The sequence below is a fragment of the Nymphaea colorata genome, chromosome 7, assembly GCF_008831285.2.
Source record: "Nymphaea colorata isolate Beijing-Zhang1983 chromosome 7, ASM883128v2, whole genome shotgun sequence".
NCBI classification, from domain to species: domain Eukaryota; kingdom Viridiplantae; phylum Streptophyta; class Magnoliopsida; order Nymphaeales; family Nymphaeaceae; genus Nymphaea; species Nymphaea colorata.
The window spans coordinates 4,232,035-4,246,281 of NC_045144.1; the positions used below are offsets into that span (position 1 = coordinate 4,232,035).

Sequence of the window (14,247 nt, forward strand, 5' to 3'; positions counted from 1 at the left end):
GAATGCTTGTTTGGTTTTGGAGTCCTAGTTCCTTTTTCCTTTCTTGTTTAGAAGAGAGGCTTCTGTGTGTGTATTTCACTTTTCTTTTTTTTACTTGTATGCTTTAATTTTTATCTGCTTACGTTTTTCCTGTACATCTGGTTGTCTATGTATTTATGTTATTGTATATTTCACCTTTTAGCTTCTAATATCCTATCTTCACATTTAAAAAATATCATTTTCTGTAACAAATAAATTCAAAAGTTTTCGTTAGTACAGTACCAAAACGGAACTGGTTTAACGCATTCCTCTGAAATGGTTTTATTGGAGATTATTTCCTCGGTATGAATGGAAGTTCTTTCTTCTGCGTAGGCATTTCTTGATTTTCTGTGGAATGGAATGAGTTCTGCATTGACTTGTCATTTGTAGTATGCTTTTAGTTGTTTTAAGCTTTTGAAACATTTGGTATACATATAAATTGATGCATTAGGATAATGCAATCTTCATTTGGTTTCCAAACGGAATAATGTGTACTATCTACAAAGTGGTGATAAAACCATACATTCATTATTAGTGTACCGTGTGCTTTATCATTTTCTTCTAGTTTTGAGTGTTTTAAGTTTTAGGTCTACTGTTAAAAGTGTAAGTCTAAAGTAATTATTGTTGGTAAAACTGGGAGTTCTCTATGGACAAAAGTTGGGAACGGGCCGTTCCCTTTCCCTCCCCCTTTTGTTTCTTTGGAGAGCCATTGACCTTTCGTGATATTACCCGTTTTCGTTGGATTGCTATAAAACTGAAGTGCTATGTTGTTAAAGTTGCATACGTTATTTATCAAGGTCGGAAAGGTTGTGGCTGTTTGGACTACAAGAACGAGTAGTGAATAGAAATGATTGTATTGGGCTACGTCACTTCTATCAACATGTTTGAAAAATTCTATGAAACAGACGGTACAAGTGGAGTTTGCGTTGGACATGTAGATGATTTTGAAAATGAAGGGCAAAAAATAATTTGAAGGAAACTCTGGTAGTCGATGTAATTGCAAGGTCTGGGGTTGATGGGAGTGCGTTGAGTAGGGTTGATAAAGGTGATTGCTTACTTCTCAATTGGTTATTGACATAATGATTATGACTGTGACAATGCTTGCATGGGGAAGTAAATGCCTTCCTCAACAAGTAGTTTACAGCTGCTTTTCACTCGCCTTATAAATGATTGTCTTGGCGCAAAGATTTGCTTGCCTGATTATGTCCGGGGCTTTTACCACTCCATTCTTACAAAGACGGAAAAGCCTTCACTATCATTCATCAGCCTTCTTGAATCCGATTGTTTCCTCAACTGCACCAACATTTAATGTTATTACACCTTTCATGTGTTTGATCGTTAGAGGCTGCATAAGCTTTCCAATAGGTATTGTTCCAACTCAACCGACCAACTGCTACTCTCTTATTGCAGTTTTTCATCGCATTTAAAAAGGCATCCTGTTACAAGAAAGTGGTCAAAGACGTCTAACAAGCCCAAATCGACAAGTTTTTATCCTTCAACTTGGTACATAGAAAAGGTTAGTTCAGTCTGTGTCTAAAATCCTTGAGCTATAATTTTCCTTTCAGATCATTTTCTAGGTGCATCAGTTGCTCATCAAGGACGAATTGAAGGGGTGCCGTTTTGAAAGGTTTATATATTGATGTGCAGCACAATTAATACCATACTAAATTGTTGTGGTGCATGAAAGGAGTAAATTCTGTGGTTCTATGGTTGAAACACTTTTCTAGCTTGAATTTGGAGTAATGACTCCACCGACCTGTAGCTTCCTGCGGAAGTAGATCTTTGGTCATAGATGGAAGTAGATCAATGGCCTAGCGCGCTTTTGTTCGTCTTCTAGCTTTTTATGCATGCAAATGCTTCGAGCTTTTCGCTTCTATACATAAAATGTTTTGCTGATGAATTGGACATTGTAAGCTGAGCAGTCTTTGACGTCGAAATGGAGTAAGATGGGAGAAGTTGTAGAACATGGAAGAAGCGTAACTGTAGAAAAGGATCATAACCTCACGCTGTTGAACAGTTTTAAGCGGAGAGGATGAAGAATGTCAGGTTAAATTGAACAGTTTTAAGCGGAGAGGATGAAGAATGTCAGGTTACAGACGTTGGGATGAAGACCAAGTTGGTGCTGCTTGAATGTGGGTCACTTGGTGCCCTTTGTTGATGAAGAAAAACTGTGAATTGCAAATGAAAATGACCATGCTGCCGTCTGTCTCATGCTTGACAAGCATTTCATGTGCTGGTTTCGAGCATTTTTTGAACCATGATACTGTCAAAAGTGCCGCCCTAGTTTGAATTGATTAGATGTTCGTTACCAAATATGGTGTGGTACACTTGCCATCTCTTATTTGGTGAGCAATGAGAGTAACCTGTGTTTCAAGAAAGAAATTGAAAAAGATCGAACCCCAAAAGGGATCCGAGATCCATATCCATTTACTTTCTGGTACGCCCAAAAGGGATCCGAGATCCATATCCATTTACTTTCTGGTACGCCCAAAAGGGATCCGAGATCCATATCCATTTACTTTCTGGTACGCCCAAAAGGGCAGCTCGGTGGTTGGTTCCATAAAGAGCAGCAGACTCAGGTGCTTCTCCATCGCCGTCTGCCAGAATGAGTTTCCGAGTCGTCCTCGCCGATACGATCTCCCGTCCTGCCGCTTCTCGAACCCCTCCCACCCCTAGACCCCAGAGGCGTCGACCGTCGTCGTCCCTGCCTCTACCCTCGAGTACCAGGAGAAAGCGGGAGCTCGGAGTGCTTCGCTCTTGCTGTCATTCCTACCGCAGTATCCCTCCTATCGGAAAGAGTCCGGGCCGAGTCGCTCCCCTCTTCGTCTCGAAGGGAGATGGATCGGTTTCCGACTCGTCGTCGTTCCCGTCCTCTGACGACGGGGATGCTGTGGAGTTCATCACCTCCGAGCGGGTGAAGATTGTGGCGATGCTCGCCTCCGCACTCGCGCTCTGCAACGCCGACCGGGTCGTTATGTCCGTTGCTGTCCTTCCCATGTCATCGGCGTACGGTTGGTCCCGCTCCTTCTCCGGCATCGTTCAGGTCTCTCTCTGTCTCTCTCGCTCGGTGTGTGTGTTGATTTTTGAACAACTGGTTTGTTAGTTTTCCCGGTTGCTTTTTTGTGCTTGATACCTGTTGTGACTGTGGAATTTGCGCTTCTTTATGAGTTCAATTCACTCCTTGTTCGGCGTTTGGTTGAGCCTTTGGTTTGTTGATGGATTCGAGACATTGAGTTTTGCATTTCTTTTGTGACTGGAAATAAGGGTGCCTGTCAACGGATGTGTGGTGTTTGACAATGTTGAATATTAGTATTCTTTTCTTGTTCCCCTGATCATTCTTTTCCACACGGTGGCAAATAGCTTAAAGAATTTAACCTCATCTGACGAATTTGGAATTCATCTACCATCGGGCGTTTTACCTACTAAGAGGTGCTTATTATGCTTGTCCATTTTTTCTTGTTATTTCAGTTCGTGCTAATAAAAGAGGGACGATCCTGTATTGCCAAAAGAAATATGGCTGGCAGAGGAGCACTGAGAATTAGCACTTTCCCTATTGAAAAATGCGGAATGAATAGGTAGCCTTATAGCCACAGCAGATATTTTTTATTGCAGGAAAGTTCGTGAATTCTTATTTAAAAGTGCAGAAAGAAGGTAGTGTTTTGGACATACATTAACAGGGTTCTTAGCTATTTTCAGCCATTGGATAACTTTCTCTCCATACATTTCCTAGCCTTGTGTTGAAGGTAGACCAGATGAACTCCCTGGTACTGTTAAATCTTCTTACCAAGACTAAAAAATTCCTCTCTCCTTGGAGTACTTGATCTTTAATGCACTTCGTAACTTTTTCAACTGCATCACTGTCAGAGAAAGATAATTTGTGGCTACCTGCCTGACATGAAAGATATGTTCAAGATGAAGTTTTGATAAGAGAGACGAGCAACCGTATGTCTTAGAAAGAAAGGGCATCAACCAATTAGTCTTTTTGATTCTGCATGAGGATATTTTTTAGTCCATTTTCACATGCAAGTTGTTGAAGGCGCTACCTTACTTTATAAACCATTTGCTTGATCTTGATGGGCCTTAAAAACTGACTCATCTCTTGTCTGAATTTATAATGAATCTGTAGCCAATGGACAAAAAGGCAGGTGATAGCTGCATGGGATGAAGGAGAATAATTCATTAAAGCACATCTAGTTTTGATCTATTACTTGCAGTCCATTTTATTGGTGTTTTTCCAATTGTTGTTTCCTTTGGATTTCTTCTAACTTTCTTTTAGATTTTTATCGCCGCTGAGCATTGCAGTCATCTTTCCTCTGGGGCTATATGGTAACGCCTATAGTTGGGGGTGCATTAGTCGATCAGTATGGCAGTAAAATAGTTCTTGGATGTGGTGTCGCTCTATGGTCAGTATCTACTTTTCTTACCCCATGGGCAGCAGAAAGTTCGTTGTTGGCATTACTTGCAATGCGGGTTTTGCTTGGTATGGCAGAAGGCGTGGCTCTTCCTAGCATGAATAAGATGATCTTAAGGTACCAGAGCTTTTAACTTTTCTTGTCTTAGGGTTCAGTAGAAATAACTATATTCATGTTCTAGCTTTTGGTCTTGATTAGGTACAATTGTCATAAAAGTACCTTTTCAACAAGTAGTGCAGTCCCTTCTTCAAGAATTGCTAGGACAGTTATTGAATTTACTTGGACTCTTTTATAGATGGTTTCCCAAAACAGAAAGGTCGAGGGCTGTAGCACTTGCAATGGGTGGATTTCATCTTGGCAGTGCAATTGGACTTATCATTTCTCCTATTATCATGTCTCAGACTGGAGTTTTTGGACCATTTGTAATGTTTGGACTATTTGGTTTCCTTTGGGTTTTGGTGTGGCTCTCTGCATCATCAGATTCTCCTGATCAGCATCCTCAGATATCAAAGTATGAGTTAGAACACATCAAAGATAGAACCCCACCACTTCCCGTGAAGGATACGTCACCCATGAGACGTAGGGGAATTCCCCCATTCCGCCTCTTGCTCTCTAAGTTACCAACATGGGCAATTATCATTTCAAATGCTATGCATAACTGGGTAAATTCTATAGCTTTTACCTGGACACTTTTTAAAACTGTGAATCACTTTCCTATCTTGTCAGATATTCCTTATTCATAGTTGTTTAGTTCGCCATGCGTAATAATGTACTTACTATGTGTTTTGGCAGGGGTATTTTGTTATTCTTTCATGGATGCCCATTTATTTTAACACGGTAAAGAGTTCTTTCATTTATTGTTGATGCCTATTTTATTTTCTCCTCTCAGTAATACATTATTTATTGGTCACTTGAAACAGATTTATCAAGTGGACCTTCGACGTGCAGCATGGTTCAGTGCATTACCATGGGCTATGATGGCAACTTTAGGATATGTTGCTGGTGCTATCTCGGACATGCTGATCCGCTGCGGCACAAGTGTTACAGTTACTCGTAAAATCATGCAGGTAGATTATAAAGAAGTCATCATTAAAATTGTATCGTGCCTTCAAATAAAAGATGTCATGCATGAGTATGATTCCCTTAAATTCAGTATTGCTTAAAATGGTATTTCTCTGTAAGAATAAGATATTCTCTTTGCATGTAATCTTTGAATTGGTGGTGCTTATTTATCCTTTTATGGACTATGGTTGCCCTTGGAGACCTGGACAGATTTTCTGATGTTTACTTCTGCAAAAGTGACATTTATTCTTGAACATTGTCTGCTAAAACTATTCATGCCTTGATGGGAAAATGAGAGCATTGAACACCATTTGATTCATTTTCTGCAAAAACATAAAAAGGCACACGCTTGGTGGTGAAGACATGCCTTATAGCAAAGCTGCTCCACAAAAGCTTGTGAGCCATAAGCTTTACCTGTTGTAGACTTTACGATGCTTCCTGGCTTCTTTAATGATGTCTAACCTAGAATTGTGCTTTTACATTTTGAAGCTAGTTTTTCACAAATAAGGCATGGTTGGAAGTATTGCATGTATTTGAGGGTGTGATAGTGAATTTATTTTTCTTTTCTTAACAGTAAATAAGTGTAGAATGATTTACTTATTCTGTTCCTATCAGTAAGCAAACCAGTCAGTATCATAGTGTTATTTATTCACTTTATTTCCAGTGGTTTCGTTAATATGTCAATACAGGGAGCCCCACATGCGTATCCATTTTGATTCTGTATGTATATGTTTCTTAATCAGTTATTCAAACTTATCTATGTTCCTCTTGATTAATCGAGGGAGGAACTGGGTAAGCGGAAGGTAGAATCCCTTATTGCCATTAAGAGGGTTGACCGACTTCCTTGATCTCTTGACTACACATGCAAAAGGCAAAGAAGCTTAATAAATAATAAGCATTATCACAAATATCGTTTTCGGGTATTAGACAGCAATAGGACAAAGTTGTTTTTGTGGGAAAAATCTCCACAAGTTTTTTTTTTTTTTTAAAAAAAAAAGAAAAAAAAGAAGGAAAGGTCTTAAAAGTAACGTGTGAAAAATGTGAAAACAAAATCTGGCAAGTAAAAAAAAAATATAAAAAACGCGGAAATGTAAAAAAAAAAAAGACAAAATGGGGAAAAGACGCAAAAGAAACATGTTTTTTTATTTGGTGCTTTTTTTTAAAAAAAAAAGTTGTTTCTTTCCCATTTTTTTCCGCTGAACTGTTTTTAACATTTTTTTTTCACGTTTTTTTCTGAATGAAACGCTTTTTCTGTGACATTGCTCTCATAAGTCCTGCTGTTGATTCTATACCATCCACCATGATTTAAATGCCCATCAACAGATCAGTTTTAGGGCTATGATGATCATATCATCAACAAACAAGACGTGGACAGGAATTTTGGCTTATCAATGCTCAACTAGTCAACTTTTACTCATGACCTTTCCACACCCAAGCTCCGGCAACATACTGTAATTCAGAACACTATACTGTAATGCAATACTATTCCATACTATACTATAATACACTATACACTTATGCTTTATCATACTATATTAGAATGCGATACAGTGCCATACAATTCAAAATATTATACTGTAATATGATATTATACCATGTTAGATTTTAATACGATAACTATCCTCAACAGTTCTTGTTGCTCGCCCATGAAAAACCTAGGTGAAGAGGCAACAATCAAGCAAGGCTGGTGCCAAGGATAATGGCAACCTTGCTTTCTCCATTTCACTACCCCTCAAATTATGCCCACGATAAAAATTTGTGCTGCTCCTGGTTTCCTCGATGCCCAAATAGCTAGGGTCCCTCATTTATTTTGTAAGTATGAGATAAAAGGAATCAGTGTATTAATCTCTGTTACCACGGGTTCTGAAATGGTAAATTGAAGTGTTTTCTTTGTGAAAACTATTTGTAGAAATTTAGGCCACAAATGGTACTTTATGGCCACTTTTGGAACGTTCTACATGAACTTTATTTTAAAAGTTTTCTTTCTCTCGGACCATTCTCAGAGGTAAATATTCATAAGTTATTTATTGTCTTGCAGGATGAAATCTTTTATGTTTTTTTTTTTCTTTTCTACTGTTGAGAAAATAATGAATTATTAGTCTGAAATGGTTCTTTGTAGTCGATTGGTTTCATTGGCCCAGGGTTATGTCTTCTTGGACTGAATGCAACAAGAAGTCCTTTTCTTGCATCTGCTTGGCTCACGGCAGCTGTGGGCCTAAACTCCTTCAGTCATGCTGGTTTTCTAGTCAACCTACAGGTTGGTGACTCTAGCTGTCATACAAAAACTGCTATATGGACTTTTTTCTCATAAAAGTTTCTTTCCTTTTTGCTACCAGGAGATCGCTCCCCAGTATGCTGGTGTGCTTCACGGTATGGTCCTTACTATCTTTGTGGTTTCGACCTTAGTTCAGTATATTTCATTCTGACACCTGAAATCTGGAGAAATTTTTTTTGGAGTATATCATATAATATGGATGAATTTAACTAAATTTAAGTATCTTTTCTTCCTTCATCGATTCACCCTTTTTTGTTTTTGCTCTAACCTTGATGATTTGAATTTCATTAGGAATGTCCAACACTGCCGGAACATTGGCAGCTATTATAGGAACCATTGGAGCAGGATATTTTGTGGAGTTGATGGGTTCTTTCCGTGGTTTTCTATCCTTCACAGCGGTCCTTTATTTTGTCAGTGCCCTTTTTTGGAACATCTTTTCTACTGGAGAGCAAGTAATCTTCAATGAAAGCGATCAGTAGCCTTCTCCCGCAAAACTACAGAGCACAGTGAAAGTCATACATGGAAACTCATGCCCATCTTCTGCACAAAGGTGTACAGATTTGTTATTCTAATTTTGTCAATTCCTCATGCTCACATGAAAATTTTCTTGTTAACCCCACTGGTGAACGGTGTCCAATTTGGGGATACAGTTGCATGGTCTGGAGATTCCATTTCCTTCTGATATTCAAGTCCAGTATTGGAGGATGCTATTTGGGGATATGCCGATGTGTTTGTCCTGCAAATCAACTGAATCTCTATGCATAACTGAATGATAGATTTGAAAAGATGTTATCGCTCTGGTTGTTTCTTTAGACACTTGTCTGATCCTGCTTATTCTTCTGACTGCTGCTAGCTGACACAGGTATACAGTTAATCAAATGATCAGGAAATTGTTTTGCAATTTGATTTTGAAATCCAATTTTGAAGGGATTTCATAAGAATATGTTGATTTGTTTGGCCTGTAATACCACTAAAATCTATGCAAAACTGGACAGACTTGAAGGGTTGTCATATCTTTAGCTGCTTCTTTAAACAGTTTACATTGTTTGGTTTGTTCAGGCCCTAAGACGGTTTTCTTCTTCCTGCTGTTCATGGGAATGCGATTGATGTGCATAAACGCATTGGCTTTTCATCAGATTCATTGCTATCTGAAGTTGGCTGATTTGGGCTAAACTTCCTTGTAGCTGGCAGTCTAAAAGGTGATCTCAGTTGATCAATGGTGTATGCCATAGTTTTGACCTCGGCCAGACCATTTGGATGTATTTCTGTCCATGTCAAAATCAATTCTTGAGCAGTTTTGCCAAATTTGGTGTACTTGTGCTAGCTTGGTGAATGACTGTATTCTGATTTGAAGGTAAACAATAGTGAAACCCGACAGAATCTGGTGTGTGGTTTAATCAGGTATCAGCTTAGGTTCATATATTGAAGGTGTGTGGTTTAGTCTCTTTTGGAGTTTGATTCAGGCTTTTGACATGAAAAAGTAAAATAGGAGTCCAGCATTACACCCCAATGCATCTTTACAATTCCAAAGGAGCTGAGCCATCTTTTTCTGGCTGTCGAGTAAACCATTTTTTCTTACCGAGTCTTTCAACTGTGTCCTATGAAAAGGATGGGGAGATTTGTGCATGAAAAGGGCTGCCATTATGGCTCAACCTCAGGTGGAGAAAACTCACGTGTAGAACATCGAAAAAGATACAGAAGACTTGGGCATTTTATTACTTCACTTCGAGTTTCACATTTTTCGCACTTTCAAGTGCCATTAATGATATTCCTCATTAATCATCCAAAGATTTTTTCTTCTTTTTGACCAAACAAATTACATCGGTCTTTACGTGCTTCAAACATGCAAATTCTTGGGCGTTTGCTCTGCTCATAATCACATCCACTGCAATTAGTGAAAAGCACGCGTCTGCTTTAATAGGTATCTTACTTGAATTCCCTTCAAATGATAGGAACCTGATGACTCATTTTCCAAGCATGACTTTTCCAGTAGTCTCGAAGCAAATACAGTTTTTTAGCTTAAAGAACTGTTCTAACAAATAAGAAGCATACATTTGTAGGTCTAGATCAAATCCAGGTATGTCTTCGATAAAGATGGAAGACATTCATGAAATAAGTTGTTCAGAAGCTATACTGTGCTTAGAAAGATTACAAAATGCTTCTTGTGGATGCATTGCGCATGCACTAAGGATGTTTCTCCACATAATGAGCAATTCTTAGTCCATGTTTTGATAGCCTCGGATTTCAGATCCGAGGCTGCTTTAAAAGGTGAGACATGTATCAATAGCATGGAACCCAAATCCAAGACATATGTAAAATAAAACCCCTGGATCTGAGGTTTCAACTTAGTCATCGATGAGATAGGAAACTGTTCCCAGCATTTATCCTTTATATGCTTCCTTTAAATTGGCAAGAGGAAGCCTCTTAGCTGAAAATATTGAAACGCATGAAATGGCGCGCATATTGACAAGTAACCTCGAGCTGCTTGTCAGTGTATACGATAAAACATTGACGCCAACTGTTTTCAAGTCCCCATACTTCAAAAAATTAACAAATTTCAAACTTCGTTACCTTCGTATAGGAAATATGCTATAAAATCAGTCAATGAAGCCAATCTGACAGTAGATAAGACATCAGCCTTCTGTTTTTTTTTTTTTTCTTTCTTTTTTTTTTCCCATTCCATTGATAAGCAGAGCATCAAATGTCTAACGCTGAGAACTCCTCGCCAACCTTCTACCATTAATCAATCCATCCCTCTGTTCTTCCTTTGCTTCCTGCGCCAAACTTTTTTCAGTATTTCTTATCGATAAAATTGACTGGTGAAAAGATGAATGTCTCGTGGGTCTCACAATTTCAACCCCCTTGTTGATCTCATGTTACTTAGACGCCTAATTGACGGTAAATGACCAATGGTGCGAAGGAACCGTGAATCTTGCTGATGTCATTAAGACATCATGATCAACTTCTCCTGCATTGGATCATATCAACACTCTTGAGCCTTGAAGTTTGGATGGCATTCAAGGACCTTTTGCTGCCCAATCAAGACCCCGAATCATGAAGCAAATTTTTTTTATGAGTTTGTACAAATTGATAATTCTCATAAACTGAACATTGCTGGAAAATCTGTCCCTGAAGATTATTTAAATTCTCTACATTCTTCGAGGTTGCCATCTGAATCTACGAGTAATTTTATCGACTCACTAGAAACATAAGATTTCTATATCCGATGACAAGAAATGCCCGTGTTCATGACAAGTGCACTAGGTATCAACTCAATAGTGGAACGGTTGATGACGGACTTTACAAATTGAATCTTGATGCTGTAAATAAAAGTTCGAGAATTGTTTTTTGCTGATGAAAAGGCTACATTTGATACTTGGCATTTTAGGCTTGGGCATGCTAGTTTGAATATTACTAATAAGATTCTTAAACAGTACTTTGGTCTGATGCATAATAGTCTTGAGATATTTGCGTCCCTGGTAGTTAATATATGACAACTTATAAATTTCCTTGCAAACAAATAGACTACTCTATACTTCAACCATTGAAGATTACCTTCGCTGATGTTCGGGCACCGGTTCCTCTAACTGGGAGGCATGTGTTCACCGGGTATAGTCTAAATCACTATGGGTACTTTGCATGCATGAATCTAGAGACATACAAGATGGTCATCTCAAGAAATGTGATGCTTAATGAACGATATTTTCCTTGAGAAGAACAAATATGTGTGTGTGTGTGTGTGTCTATATATATATATATATATATATATACGTGACACCAACTCAACCTGGTTCAACCATAGTTGAAACTCAAAACCCACCACCCTCACAATGAACTCATACCATACTGATCACTAGGCATTTCTTATGGAACTAGAAAACTAAAAGTCTACACATCCACGTCTAAATGTGTGCTGACCACCATATTCGTCCTAAACTTGTCTCTTGAACTTGAGCCTACTACTTACCATGCAGCCAGCAAAAACCCAATTGGTGTTAGGCAATGGAAGAAGTATTCCAAGCCTTCTAGAACTCTTGTACCACCTCAAAATATTCAAAATCTTGTTGGATATAAGTGGATCCAGAAAATTGAGAAGAGATCTGATTGAAATATGAAGAGATACAATGCCAGACTTGTGGTCAGGGGGTCTCACTATGAAAACCTTTAGTCATATGGTAACCGACTTCTATCCAGACTATCTTGACTATGGATCATCAGACAACTTAATCTAAACAATGCCTTTTTGAATGGAACCCTCTTTCAAACCATGTAGATGACTCAACCACTAGGTTTCATTAACAAACAAAGGCCTTTATATATGTGCAAGCTAAATAAGCACTATATGGTCTAAAACAAGTTCGACGGACCTAATTGTAGAGCTAAAACTTGCTCTGGCTGGTCTGGGGTTTACAATCTCCCCACAACCTAATCTATCATTGTTTGTTTTAGAGGCAATAACATAAACCTTTCTTCGTTTTGGTATATATTGATGACAATCTAATAACTTGCAATTTGAGCTGTTCTATTGAACAGCTTATTGAATCTATCAAGAAAAAGTTTGCCACCAAAAAAAAAAAACTTGGGTAGATTGCATTACTTCATTGGCATTGAAGCCTCCTATTCAAATCAAGGTTTATTCTTATCCCAAAGAAAGTGAATTCTTTGTGGGGTTTATATGGGTTGAGAGTTGTTGTATTGAAGGCCTTCAGCTGTGGATGTAGGCTTAACAGCCGAACCATGTAAATTTGTTGAGTTTGTCTCATGTGTGCATGTTTTCTTTTATCGGTCTTTAATTTTCACACTTGTAAATTAACAAGATTGTATGAAGTTAAGTTTTTTTTATTGATCCCAGGATTTTAAAATTAGCAAAATTTGGGTAATTAATTAGGTGGAACACTCATTTCATTTTCAGCACACAAGCTCGATTAATTAGTCAGACATTACAAACTTGCATTGAAAGAAGCATCTTCTTTGTCGTCACACCTTTTTTAATTGGCTAAAAGCCATGTAGAAGCATTAGCCATATTAGCTCAATAATTTTCCCTCTCAATGATGAAGCATATTCCTTGTCCTGTAATCTTGATTCCTGTTGTTCTTTGTTGACATATCCAGCATTTCAGAATATGCTTCAATTTGGCACTGGCTTGGACACCCAATGGCTTCACTCCACAATTTATGCACCCAACTCCCTAGAGGAAATAGCCTTTTAATTGGTGGCTCTAGCTTTATTTTGTACTGTCACAACTATGTCTTTAACACAAATTTATTGTCTTTCCAAACTCTGCGAACCAAACCGAGCTTATTACTTTTATTAAACGAGTCGAGTTCGAGTCAAGAGACAAACTTGTTTCTTGTAAGAAGTCAATCGAGCTCAAGCTAGGTGAGATAAAGCTCGTTTAGGTATGACTAAGCTCATCTAGAACATGCACGTAATTAATCTTTCATAATGTCAAGTTGTTAACTACGAATGTGCTTCTTGGTGTACTTAAGAGTTTTTAACTCTTAAAAGTAGGTTTCCACTGCAGACCCTCATGTTGGTCTCTTTGACTTTACAATAAAAATGTCCTTTTAATGCTTAGCTCGGCTAGGTAACCACAAGCCACATGTTCACTGCTTGAGCTTAGCCGAGCTTGAGTAAATGAAATCGATGCTCGATCTAGTTCGAACCAAGCCAAAGAGGAATTCAGGAAAGACTAGACTAAATATGGGCTTACCTAGCTAGATATATATATATATATATAAGATCTTGGCCTGAGTCCAACTGGGAGAAATAAGTACGAAAGTAGATAAGAAGCGACACAGAGCTATGTTCAAAATTAATAAGAAGGTGGGATATGAATATATAAATGTTTTCACGGGATGCCCGACCGAATAAATGACAAAGGCAAGTCACCTTCACATTGAGGCAAATCTATTGTGATGCTAATTGTAACATGGAGCATTTAAGAACTCATCCAAACAAAGGTGGGGGCTCGCTGCAGCCCACCACCTCCGCACATAATCTTCCAAAATCTCTAACCAAAAATTAGAATTGAATGCACCCTTGACCATGGCCAATCTATGGAATGTTCACACATTCATATTCAAATACAAATGAAAAAAAAAAAAAATCATACGTGCATACCCAGATTCGACATCCGACCCCCATTATGATATGTTAAAAAATCGATTTTCAGCATATATGGATACTAGATATGTATGAATTTGAGTTTCGTCTGAATCTCCTCAGATATTTATGTAAAACTGGAACCAAATAAGTTTAGATGTAATTGCTTGAATTCAAAGTTGATCTCACTTTTCAACTAGATATTAATTTTTCTTCTGTCCATATCCACATTTTTTGAAGGGGTTCAGTCCAATGTCCAATTCATTGACAGAAAATCTCATGATTTGCATGCGCTGAAGGTAGTGTTTTTGAAAACTGCTTGCTACTTGCAACACCCTTGAGGGCCTCCACTCTCTTGCTGCTTAGTTGTGAAG

At 38.2% G+C, this 14,247-nt stretch overlaps 1 protein-coding gene across 6 annotated transcripts; it reads left to right on the plus strand.

Moving 5' to 3' along the window:
- Positions 1-2,327: 2,327 nt before the first annotated feature.
- Positions 2,328-9,187, plus strand: LOC116257590 (probable anion transporter 3, chloroplastic). 6 transcript variants are annotated; one of them, XR_004173436.2, is made up of 9 exons: positions 2,328-3,061; positions 4,321-4,547; positions 4,726-5,092; positions 5,223-5,267; positions 5,351-5,497; positions 7,612-7,749; positions 7,829-7,862; positions 8,059-8,317; positions 8,827-9,187. XR_004173436.2 is itself a non-coding variant. In XM_031634496.2 (8 exons), the coding sequence occupies exons 1-8, from the start codon at positions 2,624-2,626 to the stop codon at positions 8,244-8,246; spliced, it is 1,584 nt and encodes a 527-aa protein (XP_031490356.1). In that variant the 5' UTR covers positions 2,331-2,623; the 3' UTR covers positions 8,247-8,802. The 6 variants fall into 6 exon arrangements, 3 of the variants coding, with proteins under 3 accessions (XP_031490356.1, XP_031490357.1, XP_049934687.1); XR_004173435.2 differs by lacking the exon at positions 8,827-9,187 and adding an exon at positions 8,418-8,802 and having other exon boundaries at positions 2,329-3,061; XR_004173434.2 differs by having other exon boundaries at positions 2,331-3,061; positions 8,059-8,629.
- Positions 9,188-14,247: the final 5,060 nt, after the last annotated feature.